Below are 25,532 nucleotides of genomic sequence, written 5' to 3'. Positions count from 1 at the left end.
ATATTTTTGAGTATTTTACACATTAACATTTTAAGTTCTCCAAAAATAAATCATTTACTTTTATAAATTTAGATGAGCGACAGTAAATTTCATTGCAAACTTTCAAAATCTTCTTTACGATACCACTCTATTTATATAGTTAACCAAGATGATTTTGAGGCAAATTTGAACAATTGAAGCACGAAGTTTCGGGTTGACCTTTTTAATTTTATTCAGCTTAGTGGATATGGATTTGAAGCATGTGCATAATACTCGACAGCGTGAAATTAAATTGCAACTAAAGTAATGTACATTCAACATACATACTTCCGACAGCAGTATATTATTTTCACGCGGCTGCCGCATCCAAAATTCTATCCTGGAGGTGAAACAATTTTTGGCTGAGATTTAATATGCTGCTCCCCGTGAGAGTTGTATATCTTTTCTGAAACGATGCTAGGACCAAGGGAGAGAAACAGTAAAACGAAGAAGTTTTGCTAGGGAAAAAAGAAGTTTATGAGTAACTGGCTTGGTGATTCGTCATGTAGTCGTGATATTGAATACGCACCATGTACACGTGACGTCTAATATCGCAAAATTGCAAGTAAATCGTCACGTGAAAGTTTCTTATTACCAATGCTAAAATAATCTCTTGAACAATAATAACAAGTTACATAATAAAGTAAATAATGTCCTATCACTAAATTTTATTAATTACAAAGCTGATTATCTTATTCATTGTATTATTTGTAAATTGTAAAATGTATGTGTAAAATCTATTTATCAATGTAATTCTATAATTTACATTTAATGATTTTTATCTATTCCCTAATATTATATTATATTATTCTTACAGATTGTATTATTATTACAGTTAAGAAATTCTTGTTTAAACATCTCTAGAAAATAAATATCAAGTAGAAAAATTTGATTGACATTCGCGAAGATTTCAATCGTATTCCGGACATAAAATGCTAAAGATCGTTCTCAAGTAGAACGAGATCGATGCTTAAAATTCTGCCCGATCGTTTCACCGCGTAATTGCAGTCGTTAAGCCGGAATTTATGCCGCGACGGTGTCACAGCGTCGACCGGACATAATTCCGCGTCTCAGCAGGCGAAACTGCCTGCTTTATGGCTGTGTATACTCGACTGATTCGACCATTATTTTTACAATACTTTTCCACCCAATTCCTCGCCGTGACTTCCATTCGCGAGAAATTACTCAGAACAAAGTGGCTGAAGGGAAAAATCGTCGGCGGGCGTGCTGAAAGGCGTATTAATTCGGGATAAGTGACGCGGGATGAGTAAAGTAATTCTTGAAGGTAAAAAGTACTCGTGCATGCATCAGAGACGCCGAACAGAAGAGAAAAAGAGAGTTGAAAATAAAGATCGTGTAGCAATGTTGAATTCCAGACAGATTTTTGTTCGTTACTTGCAAAATGAAGTAGTAGAAGCTATACTTAATAATGAAATAAAGACAACAATTTCTAAATCAAGTAAAATAATCTTCTTACAGATTCTGTTAGAATTTAATCATGAAATTAAGATTAGTAATCTGTGGAAGACACAATGTTTATGTTGAAATAATATTCAGTGATATTTATTAAACAGAACTACAGAACCAAATGTATATAAGCGAGTGATATAATTAACAACGTATGTAAGAATTATTGATTGTTGTCCAGTTACTCTCAGACTAGACTTAGATAGTGCCCCATGATCCCTTAAATACTTTGAACCCCACTCTCTATACAGTAATGAGTATGACCTGTGTAAGTGTCCTGTTCAAATGCCTGTGTGGGTGTCTTGTGTAAGGGTGCTTATGTCTATGCGTGAAATATCGTTGTATTCCAACAGATTCGCATAAAAATACTGGTATCTTTTAATTCGAGAGAAATTTCTTTTGTTAATCATTAACGATTGCTGAGCTAATAAAGAACGTATAATGTATTGAAATTAAACATCAGTTCTACCAAAACCAAATACTTTTATCGTTTAATTAGTTAATGAAATTTTGAAGTACAATCTTGCTTATCGAATTTGAAAGAGCACAACAAATATTTTTGTTACGTGCAAACTCCAATATAAATCAGCGCTCTCTCTCTATCGATACTGTACCATAAACGTTTACTTGATTCTCAAACACTCATTATCCAACAATTTCCGCAAATTTGTATTCGCTATAATAAAGATAGCGCGTAAAGTTTCCTTGCCAGTGCAAATAAAGCGTTCTCTTTATCACTCGACTAGCGAAAATATCTGTTACGATCTTGTTCAATATCGGCGATCCTGAACCAAATAACGATCTGCATTCATTTAAAGTCAGAGACTTATCTGAGAAAATGATCGATCGCGTTTTCTTTTACGTCTAGATTAGGGGCTGAAATCTCTCACAGAGTGGAAGAAGGGTGCCATTTAACTTGTTAAAACTTCGTTCCGTGGTGGAACGGAGTTTTACTGTGCCTCGCGTGGGAATTTTCACCGGACGAGAAGAAGGCAAAGAGAGTTTTGAAGAAAACAGGCAGGAGAGAGAGAGAGAGAGAGAGGGAACTGTCTCCGTTGAACTTACGAGGATAACGACGTTCGTTGCACAGAGAAATTTTACTTCCACCAGGAGTAAAATCGAGATGACGGGCCCTTATGCGCGACAACGACAAGCGAACCTGACATGGGTACAAGGTACAAGCTAGACGCGACACACGACAGAGGAAATACGGCGAGAAGTCGATGGGTGGTGGGAAAATTGTAGAGAGAAAACGCCAGAACAGAGAATGTAAAAAAGTAAGTAGGAAGAAGGGTAGGAATTACCAGGTCAGCTGGTAAATTGTCTCAGAGATAAGATTGAAGAAAACGTATAGAAAGAGAGAGAAAAAGAAAAGAGAAATATTTATACGAATATGAGCGAGATGATTAAATTCGATAAAACGCAACCTGACTAATAATAGAACTAATAGACCACATGCTAAAAATCCGACGAGAGACATTTTAAGAAATTTAATTTAATTTAATATCAATGAGTATAAAAGGAAAAAATAATTGAAATATTTGTAGAAATTTGAACACGAGAGATAATCAAATTTAATAAAGCGAAAATTAATTAAAATATTAAACTAATATACGGATCACCAGCTATACGATGAAAGACATTTTAGAATCACTAAATTAACACGTTAAATTTAATAAATTTAACGAGTCTACTATGATCTGTATTAATATATTATTTTCGACTATGAAATATAAATGATTTAATGAGTCTACTATGATCTTTATTAATACATTATTTTCGAATATGAAATATAAATGAAACATGTGCGAAACATATATGAAACACGTGTAAAGTGGGCACTAAAATTTATAAGCGTTATATGTGACATCCGTGTGGGCACCGTTTAATAGCATCAATGTCTTCCCAATACCCGCACAATGCATTATCGAATGTATTGCATGTATAATCCATGGGGAAAGCGTAGTGAAAGAAGAATGGCAAGTGAAAAGAAAAAAGAGAGAGAAAATTTAAGGAGAAGAAAGACGTGAGATTTATTTCGTGACGGTTCTAGTTTGATAAAAAGACGGTAAAACACGATTGGATTAGAGTTAGTCGCAATTGGTCCTTTGAATCCCCTGTAAGGGAGACTTGATGAAACACAATATAAAGTCCCTAATCAGAAACTGCTGTAAGAAAGGAAGATTTTAAAGAGGGATGATGAACCAAAGAAAAAGAAAAAAGAAGAAAGGTAAGCGAGAGAAAAATGGATATGGATGAAACGAAGATTCTAAGAAGATTTAGTATGAAATATATTAAATAGCTTAGCAAATGAGGAACCCTTGTTTCGAAACATTTAGACGTTACTACGGATATTATTAAAGACGAAGAGGAAGAAATATTGTATGCTGGAACGTTTATTTCAATGCACCGGCGAAATTTATAGAAATCGCTTGAACGGAAGCATGGTACGATGCCCCAGGGAATTTCCATAAAATTTGTATGCTAGAACGTTCGACATTTACCCGAGGAATCTCTCTTCAAACTAATAAATATTCCCTTACGGACAGTTTTAAAGTCGATCGAACACGGGAGGCGACGCCGATATCCGAACCGAAAAATTCTTCCGCGAGAAATTATTTTTCCTTCGGTGGAAACGCTTTCTCGCCTCTTCCCGCAGATAATTAGATTTATTAAGTCAGCCTTGTTTACACGTCGTTGGAGCACGTGATTTATCGAGGAGAGCGCTTCGCCAGAGAAACCGATGGTAAAAGGGGAACGAAGAGGACGCTTGGCTACGAAGATTATGAGGTGAATTCTGTCCAACCTTTTTCGTCCTCTCCTTTCGCCATCGCCACTCTCGTCTTCTGTGTTCTATTCGAGCACTCTTTTAATCAACCTCGATAAAGCTGATTCCTTTAAACGAACTAATTAGCCCGGAGAATAGTCGAGGCCGGGGCTGTTGTAAAATATTCTCGGCTTTTGGAGAGTTCGACAGAGCACTGAAAACCTCGCTTCCGCAGACGAAAGAGCGCTATCCAATGAGAATACCGCGGGAACCAGAAACTTTCTACACAATGATTAATCTTCAAAGCAGTCTTTCGATCGATGACGATATTCCATAGGTAAAAGGAGTGGAAAAAACCGTACAGTTGGATCAATTATAAAACATGGAAAAGGAGCTAATCCGAACCGTCGATCGCAGAGATTCGTACATGTCTAAAAAATATAGAAACGGCTTCCTCTGCTTTCCGCGACCAGAAAACGCCAGGCAGAAAAACAAACGTCCACGTGGTTCAATTCGAAATATCAATTACCGAAATATTCGGAAACGTAGAGCCGCGGGGGTGGCTCGATTTGGACGCAGTTCATTTTCGTTGCTCTGATACTTTCGTCGGGTCGACGAGTGGCGAAAGGTAAAAGATAAAAAAAAAAGAACAAAAACAGAAATATAGAGGGGAGAAAGGATAGAAGCTGAGTGGATCGTTATTTTTCGCGGCACGTGTAGCGCTTTCATTACGTACACGTTAGTCCTGAAGCGGTAACCGATGCCGTTCGATGAAATTTTTATACATTCGCCGCCGGTGTGGCGTTAAAGTTAATCGGGGATGAGAACTGCTCGATAGTGGCAGTCGCGTATAGGCGTTTTTAGCCCGGACTGCAACGCCGGACCTGGCCCACATTCGGCCGTTGATACGCTTAGATAAAACTAGCTCCCAACCTCTCTGGCCATCCCCTAAAACCAGCCTCTCCTAAAAAAAACGAGCCTCGTTTCGCCACACTACCGCTATTCGATTCGATATATACGAAAAAACCGATATTGTATCATCGTCTAAAATGGTATCGGCGTGCAGATGAATATATACTATTAAAGTGCTAATTGTAGATATTCTTTGTTTTTTCTTTCTTTCTTTTTTTTTTCTTTTTTTATCATCGCTACAATCAATATGTGTCTACTTGCTCTGAAGCATTTTCTTTCTTTCGTTTCATTATATCCAATTATTTTTCTTATTTTCGTGCCTTTCTCAAGCTGTTTCATTCGAGCTGATGTTACGTGTTTATTGGAATCGAGTAGTTGAAGAGTATCCATTACGATATAATTTACAAACGAAATGATTCGGTGTTCGGTGGATCATCGTGTTTCATGGAAAAACATTGGATACGAGGTTTCTGCGTTTAAGTCACGATCCTTCTGAAGCGTAAAGAAGTTTACTGGAATAATTAGTAAGAGCTACAAAACTGCATAGAAAACGTGTGTCACGATTGATATAAAATTGAAAGTTGTAAAAGCCAGAATATTTAGAGTAAAAGGGAACGACAATTTTTTACGATCATTTACTGAACTATGAATATTTAATAAACACATACGACGGCGAGGTCACGTCCCTTCGCGAAGTCATAAAAATATAAAAGTGCAAAAGTACGTGTATCGCGATCGATGTAGAGTTAAAAGTTACAATGACCAGTGTGGATAATTCCAAGTAGCAAGAACTATCTTCCTTAACTTCCTACGACCGTTCTCTCGCTCGATTCGGCTGGGATATCAGTCAAAGAGAAAAAGATACAACCGTTCTAATAGATAGAGACCATTGTGACAGTTTCATTGAAAAATATCCGGCTTAATAGGCGCTATATATTCGACGTTATCACTGACATGGGTCACATAAAGCAACGCAGGGTAGTGGTTACGATTAAAGAGCGGCATTATAGGACGAGTTATGACGCTCGTCAGGTTTAGAAATTCGCGTCAGCAGATTCTGCCCGGTCGAAAATTACCGGCTGTCTGGCGAGTAGAAAAGGATCCATGATTTTCCATGGAATTTCCATATGCTCGTTTTGAGCAGGCTAAAAATAGAGAAGAAATCATAGCCCGTAAACAGTCCGGGTTGAAACCCGAAATGGGTCGTTATAGTTGATCCCGAAATCACTTGATTCCGAAAGAGGGGAAGAGTACTGGGTCGGCCACGAACGAATAGGGGTTGAAACTGTGTGGCGAAAAAGGGTTAGAGGCGGCCGATTAAGCGACGAGCGTAGCAAAGTTATCTACCCGGCCAAGCTCGAAATCTCTCTCATAAAAGTGGTAACAACCCCTGTTTGGGAAACAATGGTGGCGCTACCAGACTCTCGAGGGTTCGTAAAAGTTTCGGACGCTTTTGTGGAAAGGGTGAAAGGTGCAGGCGTAACGAGGGAAAGGGAGCCACTGACGAGGTTTGGAATCGGATAGAGAAGAACGCTGGAAGGTAGAACAGCGCACGGATTTCGACTTTAACTCTGCTAAAGCTGTCCAATAAATATCGGACGTTGGTTATTAGCGTTTTAATTCGACCAGCCCAAAGTAATTTAATCTCTGCTGCTTGCAGTGGAAAAAAGTTGCCCTGGTAGAGGTATCTACCTTCGTAAATAACAGAATAATACTAGTTTCTCATGTACTAGCAGATGTAAAGGAAATGGATTGATGAATTATCGATTGGTTGAGTGTTTGAGACTGGTGTTTGTAACCTTTTTAAAATACCAGCCTGTCAGAAGTAAAATTCATCAACTCGACTTTTAGAGACTTCTCAATTTCACTGTCTAAGTGTTAATTAATATCGAACTTCTCTAAGAATTTTTTAACTTATGAAGTTAATCAGTGTAGTTCCTAAGCAGTCCATATATAATGACGGATAACGAAAATTTGAATAGGTAATGGATATGAAACAATACCGTAATTTTACGAAGCAAGATTGCATTTGACATGATCAGGTAGAAATTCGTTTATATGAAATCCATTTATTTCATCCAAATGTCCGATTCAACGAATCTGCGTTGATTGAATCCAATTATTTGAACGTGCATTATTATATGAATGAAAAATCATAGGTAGTGGGCAGAATCAATGGATTTCAATTATATCAATCTGTAGTTCTCTGCTGTGATATAATACACTGTACTATACTGTACAGTAATATAGTTCGGAATATAACCGTTAACTATATAATCGAAAAATTTCTAACATTCACGTAGAACTAATTTGAAACTTCCTGTTATCCGGCACGTATTGCTTTTTGGTCTAAAAATCTAATATAACATAATTTTAATTGTACTGTTTCCACTAAAATTGCGATGAAAATTTTTCCGTTGATCAAACCAAGAAGTTGATGAAATAAGAGGAAAAGAGGATATTTCTCTTACGTTTCAGTTCTTTCGTTTTTGTTTTTGAAACTCGAATTCTCGCAGCTGAAAGTTTGAAATTTTTAATTCTAATTCTCCTGTCTTAATTGTTCTGTCTCCGTTCCATTCTGTTTTCAAAAACTTTCTAATTGCGAGCTCTTCTCTTGAAACTACGTTTCCCTCAGCAGCCATTGAAAATAAAGAATGCTCTCACTTCGAATTTTACGATGCTGCCTAACTGTCTGAAAATAAAAACTTTCTTCTTTGAAACAAAAAAAGGAAAGTGCAGAAGAACGAAACAAAGGTTACTTTTCTCTGCTCACGATCAACGTTGTTTTTTGCCGTAGAAATATCCGACTGGATGATAGAGAGGGACGTCGTTTGTCACGACAAAATACCCTTTCTGGAAGTTGCCGAGGAAAACAATTAGATGACCTATCGCATGATTCTATCGACATCCTTCAAGCAGCAACCTGCCAGATGGAAGTAAAGTATGAAGCCAGATGGCGTCGACGTTTTGCCAGACACCAATTAAATTCTGGAACGCGATGTGTAAGTTCACAATTTTCCTCCATTTCGGTAATTTCTCTCTCGAAGTCACGTCTTTCCGTTTTCGTCGATCAAATTTTGATCAATTCTTATTTGATCGTCCACCGAGTGAAACGATGGAGCCAGAATCTGCTCGAATTTTCGAACATTGAAAATTGACCACGTAAGTTTCAGGAAATTTTACGAAGCTACCACTTTTTTAATCAAATCGAAATGAAAATTTCAAAAAATCAGATGATTGTTCACGGGGTGAAATAAGCAACGTGAATTTTAAATCGGGTCTAAATGAGAGAAAGTTAGGAAATGTCGTGAACATGACCGAAAAGGGTCATTTCGTCAGTGGGAAAATTTCGGTCCGCTAATAAACGCAAACCAAATAACTGAGCTGCATCTCTGGAAATCGAAAGGTTAACTTGCTTTGCATATTTACACTACGTTGTAATTTGGAATTTCGTGAAATTTCGTCGACAAGTTATCGACAACTTTTTAACATAATACATCCATATTTATTCAGTTCTGACACAAAAAGCCAAGGGAAATTATTAAATACGTTTGATTAATTTCCCGGTTATGACGAAAAACCATCTTCCTTTAAAGGATAATTTGATAAATCGATGTCCAACCAGAACGTCACTCGTTTTGCGAAAGAGACCTCAGCAAAGAGGAACGCCGACCGCTTAATTAAACCGAGAAAATGTTGTCTCTCATACGGATCGACTTATGGACGGTGGTTGTAATTAAAATGGTATCCACCTCGAAAATGTACGACTAGCTCAGCTTCCACTAATACTATTTCTCTCGTTCCTCCAATTCGTTTCATTTCACCGCACTGCTGCTACAGCTATTCCGCCATTCTACTAATATTCTATCAGCATAGCTTTTCCGCTGGTTCCATCGGATCTCGTTATTCTTTCTTTTTCCTTTTTTCTTTCCTTTACGCGCATCCCTTTAAGAGACATTAATATCAGTCGCCTTTCTATTTCGAACGTTCGAAGGGTAGCCATGCAACATCCTGTGTATTCGTCCACGATTTTTCGATGAAAAAAAATCGGCTGTCAAGGGAAAAAGGTAACCAAAGAATTTATCTGACCGGGCAAGTAAAATGGGTCTCGCTCGAAACATATTCGATTTGATATTTTTGTTATCTGTTCTTCTTCCTTTTTTTTTTCTTTTTTTTTTTTTATTCATCCGCTCTATTTTTACTCGATTCCTTCCAGTTCAGGATATAACCATCGGTCCTGACAATTGACTAAGGCTTTGTTTTATAGCTTGCTCATCGATGCCCGCTCGCCTGGACGCGTTTATCTTTCATTCGTTTTTCGATTGTCGAATGGAATTTTATGGTCACTTCGACGTACACATTGCAATAATTCCGTGTATTGTTTCTGTATCACAATTTTGCTTAGCTTTCGCAGTATTCGATTAATTTAAAATGTTCTTAATTCATAGTTTTAATTATAACGTATAATGTATGAGAAGTATTCAACGGAATTAAATATAAAGAGAATAAGATATATCATCTTATTTGTTTTGTTTTGTTTCCCTTTTTTTTTTTTTTTTAATTAATCGAAGATCGTTAGTGCGCTGGGTGATTTGATATTAAATCCTTTTCATAAACGTTGATCATTGTGAAAAAGCACACTGTTTTGCTCCGGGTTGTTATAGCTTGTGCGTATTTTGCATCTTTAATGCTACTTGATTATTAAAAAGACTGTTATCAAGAGGTTAAAAAGCTTTGAAATACTCCAACGCTTAAAGAGGTACCAAACAAAAGCAGCATGGAACGCTTCTTCGTTTCAACCATTGTTCACGTCATTTTCAGTAACTACAGCTTTCTAACAAGTTTTCCCTTCTGCGTCTTGACTAATTAGCAAGAAGACGGTATTTTAAAATGATAAGTTAAAAGTTCAAATTCAAATTTTCGAAATAAAATTAACATTTGCAGATTCAGATTCCAATTTCCAAAATAAAATTAACATTTACATATTTCAACTGAAATTTTCAAGCTCAAGCTCAAGTTGAAATTTCCTAGTTTACATTTAATTTCAAATCTTCCAATATAAATTCAAACCTTCGAGTCTCACTTCCTACCTTTAAATTCAACTTTTCATATTCAAGTCGAAGATCAATTTTTTAACTTCAAATTCAAATTCAAGTCGAAGATCAATTTTTTAAGTTCAAATTCAAATTCAAAATGTGAAGATACTCTTATCTGATCTAATTCTAATATCCAAAGCACGTCAAAATTTCATTTCTTCAGGCCTGGTCTGACGAGTAAGCGACTCAATCTACTGTTTCGACTTTCGTCCAGTAACTTCATCATAAAGTTCTCTTCTTCTCTTATATCTTTCTTACTATATAGACTGTGAAACAATCGTTCGAATTCGAATGATTCGACGCAATCATTTTACGCGAGAAGCACGCCAGTCTCGAGTGGTGACCGTGTGTCTCTTCGTCAAAAAAAGAACGTCAAATTTCTTCGACTAGTGTAGGAAAAGCACTCGAAAGGAAAGAAAGTCGAAATCTTAGTTTCAAAGCCTGAAATCTCATCTTCCAACAGTTGCGAGCAGCGTGAAACAGTCTCTCTAGTGCTTTTCAGCTTTTCCAACCAGTCGAGTTTATCTCTTCCCACTGTGACACGTCGGAGAAAAGAGCTCGTAGGACTAACTTGTTCCTTGAACGTCGCGCCTCTCACAGAAATGGCATGTGTCGTGAAGACCATCCATACGGAGTTCTTTTCGAAATACACTTCCTACGACAATAATAATTTGTCTTCGACCATTGCTCTAAAATCGAATAGCTTTTTCCCTTCGCCAATTTTTTCCTTATTTTTATATCAAATTTTAAGTTTGAAAATTAATTTCGTCTGAGCAAGTTCGATGTCTCGAAAGTATTCAAGTTTTATAATAGACGAGTTTCTTAGAAGTGAATCTAATTTCGAAAATTTCGCAAATTTCGCAATTTTATTACCTGAGTACGAGATTAATGGACTTCAGATTCTTAAGAGTATAATTTGAAAACTGAAACTTAGGGAATTATTTTACCTACTGAATATATTATGTACTCTTTATGAATATTCCCTATTCAATTCAACTTTTCAAAGCAATAATTCACCAAATAAATTTATTATACCATATAAAATCAATAATTATAAAATACAGAAATAAACTGTAAGAAATATATCATCAGTTTATAGAGTTCATTCATCAATATGGCTTCTGAGCAATACATATTTCCTGAGAGCAATCCATCGTCGGCGACATAGTCAATTACTCTGATCCGAACGATGTAGATCGACCATAAACTGTTCGATACGAACGGTCCTTTAAACAATTTTAACTTACCGCCACGTTCTATTTTTCCAGTGGTTCGCCAGCTCGCGAGCTATCGCCGACCCATTTTGGAATGTTAATTATCGAATTATATGAGGCGGCTCTAATTTAATTACGCAATTTCGCGGTCAAACGGCCCACACGAGCGCCACGCTGTCCCCATAAATCCAATGGGCGGGTGAAGTGTTGAATCGTCGCTGCTTTCGGCCAGTGGAGAACCATTTCTGTCGTATTTCCTCGCCTTTTCTATTCCAAACCATTCTTCCTTATTTTTCCCCATTCATTCGACTCTTCTATTTTCCGTCCTCCTTGCCCCGGAAGCCTGTTCTTCCTTCGAGCACACCTTCGTGCATTTACTAAGCTGTGAAAGTAAAGCAGTTCCTTCTAAGCGCAAAGTGGTCTCTCATCTTTGAAATGCCAAGCTACTTTCCCTCTGTTTTTTTTTTTTTTTTTTACGCGTACATTCTCCGGCACCTTTCTTCACTCAAGGCTGCTGTGCCTCCCTTTCTCTTCCTTTCCTCTTCGTTCACTGCCTGCTTCGTTCACTCTCTCGCTCTCTGTATTTCGTCTCGCTCTCTTTCTTTCTCGTGTTAAGAACATAACAGGAAAACGAACATTTTGTTTAGGGAGCACGAGTACCCGGTCGAGTGTAATCTTAATGAAAAAAGGCTTTTTACTTGGCAACTTTTTTCGTACATAATTAAAATTCCGTAGCTCTCTCTCTCTTTTTCTCTCGTGTACTTGCCTGTTTTCTCTGATCCGTGCCAACTGCATTATCATGTTACGAGTTTCTTCTCTTCGATAAACACACGACGAATGTTTTTCTGGGAAAGTAAACATTACGATAATACTTGATGAGCCTCCGAGGGTTCTTCTTGTTCCTTTTCGTCTAATGCGAATTTTTTTGACCATAGTGGAGGAAAAAGATTGACAAATGTATAGTGTATCTAGTAGATTAAGTAAGCAACGTGATTAGAAAACGATTAGAAAATCGAGAGGTTGATCTGCGTTTGTTAAAAATCGCATGGAAGCAAGCAGTTGTGAAGATACATAACGTCTCAATCAGTTGACACATAGAATACACTTTTTATAATATAATTGTGTATTTTTTTGGGCTTCAATTTTTGTACGTACAATAATTTACTAACTAGTAATATTAGTAAATTGGCAAGCTATAAGTTACAAGTTAATATAGATTTTTCTTCTTGAAGTATCCCTCTGATAGAATAATCAGTTAATTGACAATTCGTGAAATTTACTTGCAAAATTTCACGTTTGACTATCAAACTTGTTATGGAAAAATATACAAAATTACTCGCTAATACCGATAATCCGTAACTTGTAATTTGCAATTTGTGAAATTTCACTAATAAACTGCGGTCCTGTTATAATTGCAATTCTTCGAGGTCGTGTGAAATAACTCTCGGAAATTTCAACAAAAACTTGAAGATCGCAAAGAAAAGGATTTCATGCATATTTGTGACATTTCGTATTCCGTGAAGATAAGCTTGCGAATTTCCGCTAAGCAGGAATTATTCGGAAATTCGAAGATCCGAAAATTCTCAAGCCAGGAAACACCGGATTCCACGGGATCGCGTTACGAACACGTTCGACTACGTGTTCCTCAAGAAAGCTACTCACAGCCTCCAACAGCTTTTCGCGTAATTTTCGAGTTTGAAACGTGACAAATGATTCACTGCCTTCGTACAGCTGCGAAGATTCCCAGCTTCGATGCTATGCTACCTTTAAACGCAGTACAGAGAAACCGTGTGAATCCTGATTTCATGTATATAACTTCTTTCCAAAATCTTTTCCTATTCCTTTTATTCGCTGCCAAGTAGTTTTCGCTGGTACATCGTATACAATTGAACGGTTCGAAACCTTTCCGATACAGGCTGGGAAAAATTTGAAAATTGCACTCGATTCGTCGCTTCAAAGCCATTTAAGCCAGCGTGACGTCAAGCTGCGGCCGTATTACCTCGCCTCGAAACGAAATTGCGGAAATAACGCACGGGAAACGCTCGACCTCCGAATATCTTGCTAACCAATCGCGTCGCTATGCTTCTGTTATCACTCTAACATAAAATGGAACTGTGTCGATCGAGGTTCTGACGTTCACCGTCGTTCAATGTTTTATATCCTAAGATTTCAACATATTTTTATAGTATATATATATTTATATGATATTTGAAATTGAATCGAATATTCTATGCTTTTACAAAAGGGAAATTAGATGAGAACGGAATTATATCTGAAAAAGATTGCTAACGAACTATATTTCATAATGTGTGATTTATTGATATTGATTGTTATAATAATAATCTCTACTATATATCGGATACATAGCAAATTGCTTTTGAACAATTTCTGTCGAAATTATTATAATTTTTTATCACGCTATATGAAATAATATTCGCGTATTTTCGTGGTCCGCCGATCAGCAAACCATCCGATTTAAATGCCATTGGAATTATTTGGGGTCTAGTCGATTATCCTGTGTATTCATCCCCAATCATTAAATTGCTGAATTGAAGAGCGAAATCCAGAATATTTAGCATAATAACGAAAGCATAAAGTTTATATATAATACAGTAATGCGTACGGTATATATTGGAAAAAACATAAGATATAATGAATGCAAAAGAGGGAAATTAAATTTGTCAACGCATATATGTAACAACGCGTATCAACTCATAAATATTGTTATTAATAATTCACTCACACTTCTCAATTTTAGTACAAATGGAGTTTAGTAGTTTGATGTTAATGGAATAAAAGTATTTTCACTGAAATTAAGATAGATTAAAATGACTATGGTTTTGACAGTTTAATATTTTGTAAAAGAAGAAGAACTGATATTATGTTTTGTCACATGTCACATAAATTCTTCTTTCTAGCATTCTTTTTTTTTTAATTAAATTTGCAAATGGTTAATGGACAATTCACTGTCCATGGACAGTTAAACGCAATAAATACGAGTTTATGTAAAGATTGTGTAGAGGACAAGTCGGAACAAGATTATTATTGAAAATTTTTTTAAATATATTCCGGTGTTTATCGTTTATTTACTGTCGCCGACACGAATTAATGTTCACTCGTGAAAAATTCAAAGGTATTCGGTTTTCGAGGGCTTGGCATTTTATTCCGCTCGTGTAACAATATATATGGATCCGTTTGGAGGAAAAATAGAGCTCCGAGAACGTCAAAAATATAGGCAATTTTCAAGTTTTCAATTCCCCGCCCCGACCAGTTTCGACACAAAACTTTACCGTGTCCAATTTCATTTGGAAAACTGGAAATTCGACCGGACAATAGCCTCCTTTCTCCGCTGTCGGGCGCACTAACGAAAACGTGCTTTTATCAAAAACTAGTTAATTTGAGGAAATAACACCTAAAACAAAAAGGAGGGAAAAAATAAAATAAAATAATTCTGCAAACGATATCATAAATTTCTCCAAAAAAAAAAAAAAAAAATATCCTGTCCAAAAAAATATCTCCCATATCCAACATCCACTTCCAAAACATTCAATTTTCTCACCTCAAATTATCTCCGGGGCAAAATGAAAAATATACAACGCGATTACACAAGGTAGCGTGTTGAGTTCGTCGAAAAACACAGGAAGGGAAGGAAAATTCGTGAAATCTGCTGTGGTGGAACGGCGACGTCGATAACGGCCGTTCGTGACGAGCATTCGATTGCTCCAAACATATTTCGAGCGGGGAAAAATAGGCAGGAACGCGGTGTATATTCGCCTGCTGATTATCTCCCACGGTGCAGCTGGTTTTTCGGACGAGAAACGAAAATTAATCATATTTACGGCCGGCTCTCTCCTGTTCTCTTCCTCCCTTTCCATAAATAATGCGCGCCTGGAATTCGCGTGGATCAATTTATGCGGCAGCAGCTAACAGCCACGGGAAGAGAAAGAGAGAAAGAGAGAGAGAAACAGGGAGAGAGAGAAGGATCGATTTCGAGTTCTTGTAGTACGCGGAATCGATCTGACCCGACCGATAAGACTCTCTTTTTCACAACGATCCATCATGAGACCGTTGTTTGGCCTGTCTACCAGGTCAACAAATCACGAGTCACTTTCGGATCAGGGTAGGCGCGTGTTCAACCGTGTCCGATTCGTTTCTCTCCCTTTCGTCTTCTTCTTGTCCTCGTTTCGAGTACATTAGCGTGACGAAGGGGTGAGATTCCAGTGGAGTGGAGGGGATGAAGACAGTGACAGATCAGGGATGAGAAGCGATATACTGGTCTGTTGTTGGAAACGTATTGATTGGGCCGCGTTAATCCCTCGCTCGATGGAACGATGAGCGCCAGCCAGGGAATTTATGATCGATCGATCGTAAGGTGACAAAAATGATTCATCGATCGCCAGTCAAGTTTACGAGCTTTGTCCTACCGTCATCCATTGTTCCATCAGCCTGTGAAACCGTTTGAATTTCCGCGTAGAATGGATTTTTAAAATTGCCAGAGTATCCAAAGTTTGCTAGATAGATTCGTGTCTGGCTATTGACGGGTTCATTCTACTGCCATCAATCTAACCGCTCTTTCTTCGATTGTTGACTGATATTCGCGTTTCGTAGCGTGGCCGATGTAGTCGCGAAATCAAAAACACACGGTCGTGGAATGAATTACATGGGAAATATCGAACTACATTACTGTAATTTCCAATGCTCGTTGTTTGCCTCGCTGTTTGCCTCGCTGTTTGCTCGTTATTTGCCCGATATTTGCCCGATATTTCAATATGGGACAATCGAAATTGCAAGTTACGTCTGTGAAACCGGGTCTCTGCTCTTAAATTCCTGGCGAATATGCGCCATCGGAAATGATAGGCGGCGCACGACACCGACTCCTCGAGTTTTGCATAAACAGCGAAACAGGCTGCTTCCGGTCATCCATCAAAACCGCGAGTAGACACAGGCAAAGTCAACAAATCACGGACCACTTTGCGCTATTTACATCCAACATTTCGTGTCAAATAAAGCATTGGTAAATATTGATCGAAAATAACCTGCGTTGGAATAAAATAAATACGGCTACTTTGCCAATCACGAGCACTAGTCATGGTTAATATGAATTTTCGCAGAGTGCTGTAGAATGAGATAGAATTACTTGATTCAAAATAATTAATTTGCCTTATAATTCTGCTATGAAGAATTTTTAAGTCTCGATTTTTTCATTCACCACCGTAACAACTTCGAATCGTCATTCAATTAAAAATAAATCAATTGGAAAGAAAATGAATGAAGACAAATTCAATGAAGGAAGAAAACAGAGTAAGATTCAAATAGGGAAAATTGGATCGAAAGCATGTCGCGAAAACGGTTTCAATCTACACGGAAACGAGCTAAAAAGGACGTAGCCACGATATTCGAATCGGTGAAATATTCATGGACGGACGCAGGTGCAATACAATAGCGTTAACGAAAAAATTGTTTGAAATGGATGTACAATGACGATTTTATTTCGACATTAATATAATACCGTCAAATCTATGGGAGATCAAATACCAGTGTTTTGTAACCTAAGATAAATGTGTTTTGTCCGTGTGATTGATATTTTGTTAACAAAAATTGCAAGCTTTTATTAATCCCCCTAGCGGCAGATTAAATACTGTTAACTGAACTGTGGAAGTTTATGTACAAACGTACTCTTATACACACAAATAAAAGTCAAACATAAATAGAGATCTGTTTCACCTTTTAAAAATGACAGCCGCTCTTTTTTCTCAAAAAAATCTTTCATCTCAACGTGTTATACTATTCTACATATTTTTGCATATTATATGCGTATTATCACGTTGAACTTTTTCGCAAATGCATAAAATTTGCAATAAGACCGCGAGCTTTTACCGAACGAAAAATCAGTCAAAATCAGAGTGCAGCGTTTGATCGATAAAACTTCTCGATTAAATTTCATTTAGCTTCCATATTAATCGGTCGAGAATCGAATATGACTTGTCCATTATGCCATGTTACGGCCGATCTTTGATCAAACAACCGATCGTTCGGTTAAAAATAGATGAAAAAAAGAACCGAAGGAATATATATTGGAAAAAATCGGACAGGGCCCGATCGATTGGAAAATATTGGTGGGAAAGTTGATAGCCGGAAAGTGGCTTTTTCACTTTGACGCCACCACCGAGAATCGGATTCAGAAATAATACAACGTCGACGTCCGACGAACGGTAAAACGAAATGATATTCAGCGAACACGGCGTCAAGCGATCCTTAACCTAACGATTGTCTATGAGCAAAACGAATCAACCAGACAAGGTTATTGCTGGTGCGCGACGATCCGTGATTCCCCGTGAAATGATTATGATCATCGATTAGCATAAATTCCTCGCTTTTCTTTCATACTTTGCTTCCGCCCTTTACCATCCAACCCCTAGAAAGGTTATGTCTTCTCTCTAATAGTTGGCGATCGATTTTCAAAACTTTTATAACCACCGCCTGGTCCGCGTTTGCTTCCGGGACACAGAGAAAGATTTTAGCAAGAAGATTTTATCGCTGGTGGAAATGCTGACTATAGGGAATCGTTGATTACCGCTTTCAGCAACATTTCGCGATTTCCCGCACGGTAATCGACCGATGAAATAGAAAAATGCGCAAGATCCGCGGAAACGAGAATTAAATAGCCAGAGTGTTCACTGGAGAAAAAGAAGGAGAAACTTTGGAGACTCGCTAGGAATTCTTTGTCCGTGGCAACAGGAATTGTTCGTTGTAATTAATCGTGGTTGTTTGGAAAGCAAAATGGAAAATCAAGATAATAGTTGGCTTTCTCGCCTGATCGAGAAAATTCACAGGCATTTACGAATCTATGTCGATTCTACGATTGATACATAAAGCAATTTGAATGTTTATAGCAGTTTTATAAAGTACAAAATATTTTTATTTTCCATTGTAAAAGTTAATTTATATCTGATTTGTACAGTGATTCATCCTCTGTAACGTATATACTATTACATAATCTAGATCTTATAATTTTATGACAATTGAAATTCAAATATTTATGGCATCATAATATAAACTATTTTTATTTTAAATTACAGAAATTATTTTGCCTCTTTGATTTTTGTAAAATGTTTGATTTTGTACTTCTGTAAAGCACCTGTTCTTAAAGCATCCGTGCCCTACAATTTTATAACATATGACGAGGAATTCAAGTATTTAAAGCAGCATAAAGAAATTATGAAAATTATTCTGTGTCTCTGAGTTATATAGCGAACTACTATAAAGCTTGATTCACGGTGGGTTAAATATCTCTGCCAGTCTCTTCTCTCGCGTGGTCTCTATTCGTGCTTCTTAGGAACATTATCTAAGACCAATAAATTCCGCCTATCTCTCTGAAACTAGAGGTATCTGAAAACGACCTAAGATCATAATTACCCCTTAAAGATTTCTCCAAAACGTAGCAAATGGACGCACACGATCGAATCGTTTCACTTGTAAGTTCGCTTAAATTATGAAATACACTACTAAAGGGACTAGTAAGTCAACGAGGCCGGAGAATTTCGATTAGAGACAGCTCCGTATTCCGGTAGTGCGCGTACTTTGCAACAGCCCTGTAACAATTAATTTTCGGAAGTTGCGCTCGAGTCCCCGGTTCCCATTTCGTAGGCCAATTTCTATTCAAACAGGTTGTCTCGCGTCTCTGACGACAACGACGACGTCGTAGCCCTTTGCCTCCGTTATCTCTGCACCCCGCCTGGTGTAATTAATACCAGCCCATGACAAATCGCCGTTTCCGTAATAACGGCCGACCAATAAATACAGCGGTCACGATTAGAAACCAGCCAGCACGAAAACCGTAGACACTGACTGCTTCTAAAAGCCTGTACGGGTGGCGTGTTCGTGACAATCGATCAAAACGAGGCACATAGAGGAAGGAACACAGAGACATCAACGTGTTTCCTTTGAGGTTAATATCTAACGCTATATCGTCTATCGGTGATACGTTACCAGGCACACTGTTGTACACCTAAACATTTGGCCAAATATATAAAACGCTCAGATGAAATTGTTTGAGTTGATTTTTTATTTAAAGGATTAAAAGGATTGCGACAGTTGTAATTTTTACAAATACTTGCATCGTTCTTTTAAATGATTGTGAAAATTTCAATTATTATATGTATTGATATGTGTGGTGGGCTAGGCCTGTGATAGTCGTTGTAGTTGGTGTAGTGTCGCTCTGTTGGGGGTCTATTGTATTTACTTCCTAATTATTGTATCGTGGAAGAAAATATCGGACTACGGGCACCGGGATTCGAACCTGAGTCCTGAACGTTCGTAACCAAAGACGCTAATCGCTGCGCTATCGTCATCAGGTACTAGTTAATGTCTAGTGGCAGTATTTGTTGTCGAGTGCCGCCACATATGTTTAATTTTGTGTGCTAGACTAGATCGGCCGCGTAGTAGTGACACACGTATGTGAATATGAGTGTGTGGAAGTTTATATGTGCGCGGCATCTCGAAAAACAGACGAATGTAACTGTTTCGTTGGTAGTGTGGTGTGGAAGATGGTGAAACAAAGGAAATGCTGAGACACGCGCAAATTTATATCGACGAAGATCCTGGAAATCGTTTATTAAATAAATCTAAAACTATTTTAATATGAATTCTAAGTGTAGCCTTGGTGTTCCTTTACTATTATTTCGGCAATTAAGATCCACAATTCTCAACAATATGTTACACGGAAAGCACAGAGTGATAAGTCACGTTTCTTGTCTTTTAAAATTTTTAAATTCAATACCTTGTCAACTGATCGTATATTTGCAAAATTATCTTTCTATTAAATGTAGTAATTAGTGGAAGATGTTTATATCAGAAATATTGATTTCAACATTCTCGAAAAATATTATTTTCAAAGAATGACTTAAAATAAAAATAGTTCGTGTCATACTGCTATGGATACTTCGATTTCGTTCAACTTTATAAAACTGTATAATCCAAGTGGAGGAGGAAACAGTGAAAAAGAAATCATGAAGTAATTCTTTGAAAGTACCTAGCATAAGTGCAATATCAAAAAACGACGTTCAGTAACGTAAATTGACTGGAAGAAATTGCAACATTGACCATTAATTGGTCTGAATATTCCAAATAAAATACGATATAACAGTAATCTCTGATATTCTCTGCAAGGGCAATTAACCAGTAGGTTATTCTAAAGTTGGAGGTCGCTATATTCACGAACAAAAAATTCTTTCCTGGTAGTAAGAAACAAGATAAGAAGGCCTGTAGTCTAGGATTTTGAAAAGTGGCAAGAATCTTTACTGCCTCTGGTTAACGAAAGACTAGCCGGAGGGACAGTTTCAGCCTCGGTATTTTTACGTGGCACCTTTACGGTGCAACTTTTCATATCGGTTATAAAACTCACGCTGCTTTTATAAAATACGATCTACGAAGCTAAACATTTTTTTTTCTTCCTCTCAGTTCTGTTTAGTAAAATAAAAAGAGAAAACATAGAACATTCGTAATTTCTCGTCGTTTCTTCGTGCTGTCTTCAGAAATAACAAGGTTCGATGGGTAACTAGCGTTCCATTTGGCAAGAAAATTACTGCGGCTTACCACTTTATCTCCCAAATTTCGCACGCGGCATGGCAGGTACACGGTCTGTCCGACGAATGCGCTGACGTTCGCCGCTGTCGGTTCAAAAACGGGCAAATCCCCTTCGGCTGAGTCATTATTGGCATCGTTTGGACGCCGCTGCGAAACCTCCTTCGATATTTCACGAAGTTGCACAGGCGCTACAAGCAAAACAATTGGGTTTGTGAAATTATATTTCGTGAAAGGTATATTGTTGTTGTAATAGTCCGAAGTAGAAACTTCGTTAGTGGATGTGTTAGTCATGGTTCGTTTCTATTGAACTCTATAACAATAATACGAAAAATACAGCGAGAACCTCGCGGAGACGATACGACAAGTCCATGTTTATTGATTTCCTAACTTTTATGTTATTTGGTTAAAAAAAAAAAAAAAAAAGTAGATACTTTAACGTGGAAAAGTTGAAGAGTGGAATGTAACTCGATAAATTCCAAAGTACGAGGCTTTTAAAAATAGATGATAAATGTACAATGTTTTTTTTAGAAACAAATAATAGTAGTTTACTTGTAATGTTAATCTAACATAATTAATAAGAATCTTCATAATTAATGTTACTGATATTTTCAAATATCCAGGAGGGCGACAAAACGCATATTTAGGCGTTTTATTAATACGTTCTACAACTCATTTTCATTGTATCAGATTTTTGTAGCCGTATAAAAGAAATACTAAATGATACGAAATTTAATATGCTTGGAGCCCGTTGATTAATACGCAAACGCTGTAATAAATACGATAATATGGCAATATTTTTTGCAGCCACTGTAAGCAGCATTTTTAATGGAATCCATTAGTCTCGTAACTCTTACACGGTAGCTCATACATTTTTCCGCCAACGAAGGAATTACCCCAAAAGAAACTTAACTTCTTTGAAATATTTTCTTTCTTCTTAAAAAGAAAGGAAGGCTCGAGAAATTCCAACAGACTCGTAAAATTCTCCTCGATATTCCAGCGGAGGATAAAAGAAAAATCACATGGATCTTGTTTGCTCATTAAACGCCTCGCTTTCCGTGAATTAATCCATGTTAATCTCGAGGAATGAGATCGGGATATCCGTTTTCTTTCATCCCCCGTGAGTTTCTTTCTCGTTTCTCGACTTCTTCCCTTCTGCGTGTACGACTGGACACGTGTTACCCGTAATCTGTTGGAGTTTCCCCGAATGAACTCGTCCGTCGGAATGGTCGCGAGCTCTATTCGAACGGTTGCCTCGTTAGTATACCTAGGAACAGTCTCTCCATCATCATCCATCATCATCAGAACGACATGGAACGATACCTATTCGCGATTGACAGGGATTGATCCGAAAGGAAAGTTGGGAATAAAAGCATGGTTCATCACGACTTTACTAACACAACGTGGCGAGCCACGGAAAAGGAGCAGTTGCCCTTCATCTCCAAATCTTTCGAAATACGAAAGAAACCCATAAAAGACCCCATTTTCTTCGAATTCTTGATCATTCGTTCGTATCTATAAATCTTCAAGACTTTCAAGTACGAAATTGAATTCGTAGGAAAATGATTCGTAAATGATTCGTAAAAGACTCGACTTTCCTGGAATATTTAACTCTCCTTGATGATCCTTGATGAGTACATCTGTTTTTATTTATTGTTTTTGGAAGGACGAAAAGACTGTGAAACCGCGAGCGGAAAAATGCGGTAGCTTTTATCATTTGCGTGAAATGAAACGAGGAATTTTTGCTGCTTTTCGTCGTAGACTCGTAGTAATGACTCATGTTCGAGATGAGTGAATCACAGCAGCTTTCGAAATTCATAAAAAGAAAGAAGAAATAACGAGAAAAGGAAAAGGATGTAGCAACTGTATTCTCTTGTCCTTGTCTCTTCTACGCTTTCTACTACCCTTTTACAGTCACTGGATCGCGGACACGCTTTTTTCTCGAGGTCGAAAACACAGCCGGATAAATTTAATTGGACCGTAACCGAGCGCGTGTAGCTTGAAACGCGGAAAGAAAAAAGAAGAGAGACGAGAATCGCGATGCTCGAGGTGCAAAAGTGCTATCGAATTATCAAACGAAGCCAACCAGAACGAGCCGCTGACATCGTAACTCGCTGTGCTGACTGTTTCGCATAAACAACGTTCTACCCAAACATAGAGACCGGGTATCCTCTTTCCATCGTGTGCAACCAACAACTTTCCCCTTCGTCCCTCTCTCGTTTCGTGGTCTCACGTTAACGTGTCACAGGCCGTTCTTCCCCAGAGGGGCGAAGCTCGGTGTACAGATAACGCCCGTATATACAACAGCACGCTGGCGTCATACAAATGACCAACTTCCCCTCGGCTGGTTTCCCAACGTCGCACGAATTCATCCTATCCCGACCTACTGATAACTGCAGATTAATTGACAAAAAGCAGAGCTCGCGAATACGGATGATGTACACGGGTTGAAAATCGTCGTGCAACGGAGGGATTTAGTTACACGTCGACCTTTACCTCTTTATTTAGCGTTGCCCCGGGAAATGGGGTTGGGATATCGAGCCGCGTGACGAATTTATAGGCAACCGAGAGGGCTCACTGTTGACAGAGTAGAGTCAAAGGGGAGGATAGAAAAAGCTTAACACTTTCGCGCTGCTAGACGGGAATTTATGTTTTTGCCTAGTAAATGAACGCTGCACTATGAATTAAAAAGGAAACGTTTCCTTTTTATATTTTTGCATAATTTACCGCTATGCTTTGAATGTAAGAAAAGGACGCTTTTTTTATATTTTTGCATAATTGGATACTGCACTATGAATTTAAATAAAATGCTTTTTATGTTCCTGTATAATTGAACACTGCAGTAAGAGTTAAAAGTAATGTTTTCCACGTTAGAATTTATGATATATACAGTAGTTTTTAAACAGTAGATACATTGGTAGAAACGATGGTTTTAGGCAATTACTTTTATCACTCTAGTTATAATTGTCTGCGTATAATATATTTTCAGGTACACATTAAACGTTAATAATTCTAGTGCTAACTACTTGTACACATTTTTGTTTTGCGAACAAGTTTCACGACGAATATATCAGAACTTTTTGCACTATAATTTTTCCTCCGAGAATATAAAGTTGCTTATGCACTCCATCGCCTTTATTGTTGCACTTTATATCCTTGCATTGCATATCTGAACTTTTATGTGCACGTGCATATACGTTTCATATTTCCAGCATAATTTCAAGATATTATTTTATTTCGGCCCTTTATTCCTCTTCTCGTTTGCATACGTACCCATTTATATTAGACCGTATGTTAAATAAATATGAGTGTTTTGAACATTCCCCTACAAAACTGGAAGTATTTAAATAGCTAAAGTTAACGTATAATTTATATATCTACGAAACCAACGTATCTAATAAACGTCTTTAAAATATGCATATTTAATCTTACGTTATTATAGTAAAAAATTAACACAAGTATAAAAAATAAACATTATCTCTGAGAAATGTCAGAAACAAAAATAACTGCTGAATATTCCCGGTGTTCCACTATAGTTAAGAAAACCATCGAAATGAAGGATAAAGAAATCCGCTACTTTGGATTTTATTCTTCGTTTTAAGAACACAGCAAAATCTCTCCAATGGTAGAAACTATAATCGAAATGAGATTAAATATCCGAACACGTGCCTGTAATCCTAATCAATACCCTTAAAAGAATCAGTAGAACGTGCTCGAACGTGTCAGCCGCCTTATCTCAGCCGCACCGTCGCGTTACTTCGTCTGACCAAGCACCGTCTGTTTCTATTTTTTCACCGCTATGGGCTCGTTCTCAGGAAAATGTCGGCAGATGATTCATTCCTTCGCCACTTTCTTCACCCCTCAAGCTATTCCCCTTCCATCGACGTAGTTTTATAATATTATAAACCGTATACAGGGTCCCGTAAACCGAAAGTGTTTTCTTTCTGTCTCTAGCTGAGCCGCGGGCTATTTTCCTTTGGCCGATCATCGAGACATTTTATTTTTTCCTGCTTTTTTTCTTTTACCTTCCCCCTTGGGTTTTCCCTTTTTAAAGAATTATGCCTCAAGCGTAACGCCACCAACTCTCCCCAACGCACGCCAGTTTCATTTCCATTGGCGTTGAAGATCGACTAGAATAATTGTACAGCGACGCCTCAGGCTCTCTTAGTCGGTAATTAAAGAAAAACAATAGCTATGTTTGGGATGTGACAGACACGTTTCAAAAGATGAGGATAAAATTTCGAAAGATTCGTTGAAACTTTAAAAGTTCGTAGATTAAAACGTCGTGACAAAATTGGAAAATATTTGCCGAAATTTTGGAATTTCGTGGATCAAAATATCGTGATAAAATTGTGCAACACTTATCAAAATGTCGAAAATCAAAGAATCATTATAAAATTTTGAAACATATCTGTATTGTAATTGGAGTTCTCTCGTTGGCTTAGCAATTGCATATTTCATTCTGTACCCATTAAA

The 25,532-nt window shown here is 37.5% G+C and overlaps 1 protein-coding gene and 1 long non-coding RNA gene across 5 annotated transcripts in view; one reads left to right on the top strand and one right to left on the bottom strand.

Annotated features, from left to right (window-relative positions):
• Nucleotides 1–25,532, bottom strand: part of LOC132911268 (uncharacterized) — a 117,154-nt gene that overhangs the window by 57,427 nt on the left and 34,195 nt on the right. Inside the window, exon 3 of one of the 2 annotated variants that reach the window (XM_060967806.1) lies at nt 21,059–21,247. In XM_060967806.1, the coding sequence (XP_060823789.1) occupies nt 21,059–21,247 (189 nt within the window). The remainder of the gene's footprint in view (nt 1–21,058; nt 21,248–25,532) is intronic. The other variant, XM_060967807.1, reaches the window with a different exon arrangement.
• Nucleotides 1–25,532, top strand: part of LOC132911289 (uncharacterized) — a 108,796-nt gene that overhangs the window by 50,372 nt on the left and 32,892 nt on the right. For all 3 annotated transcript variants that reach the window (XR_009658951.1, XR_009658950.1, XR_009658949.1), the window contains one exon: nt 7,962–8,166. This is a non-coding gene — a long non-coding RNA (uncharacterized LOC132911289). The remainder of the gene's footprint in view (nt 1–7,961; nt 8,167–25,532) is intronic.

The sequence above is a fragment of the Bombus pascuorum genome, chromosome 10 (assembly GCF_905332965.1).
Source record: "Bombus pascuorum chromosome 10, iyBomPasc1.1, whole genome shotgun sequence".
Lineage (NCBI taxonomy): Eukaryota > Metazoa > Arthropoda > Insecta > Hymenoptera > Apidae > Bombus > Bombus pascuorum.
This window is presented reverse-complemented; position numbering and strand designations above follow the sequence as displayed.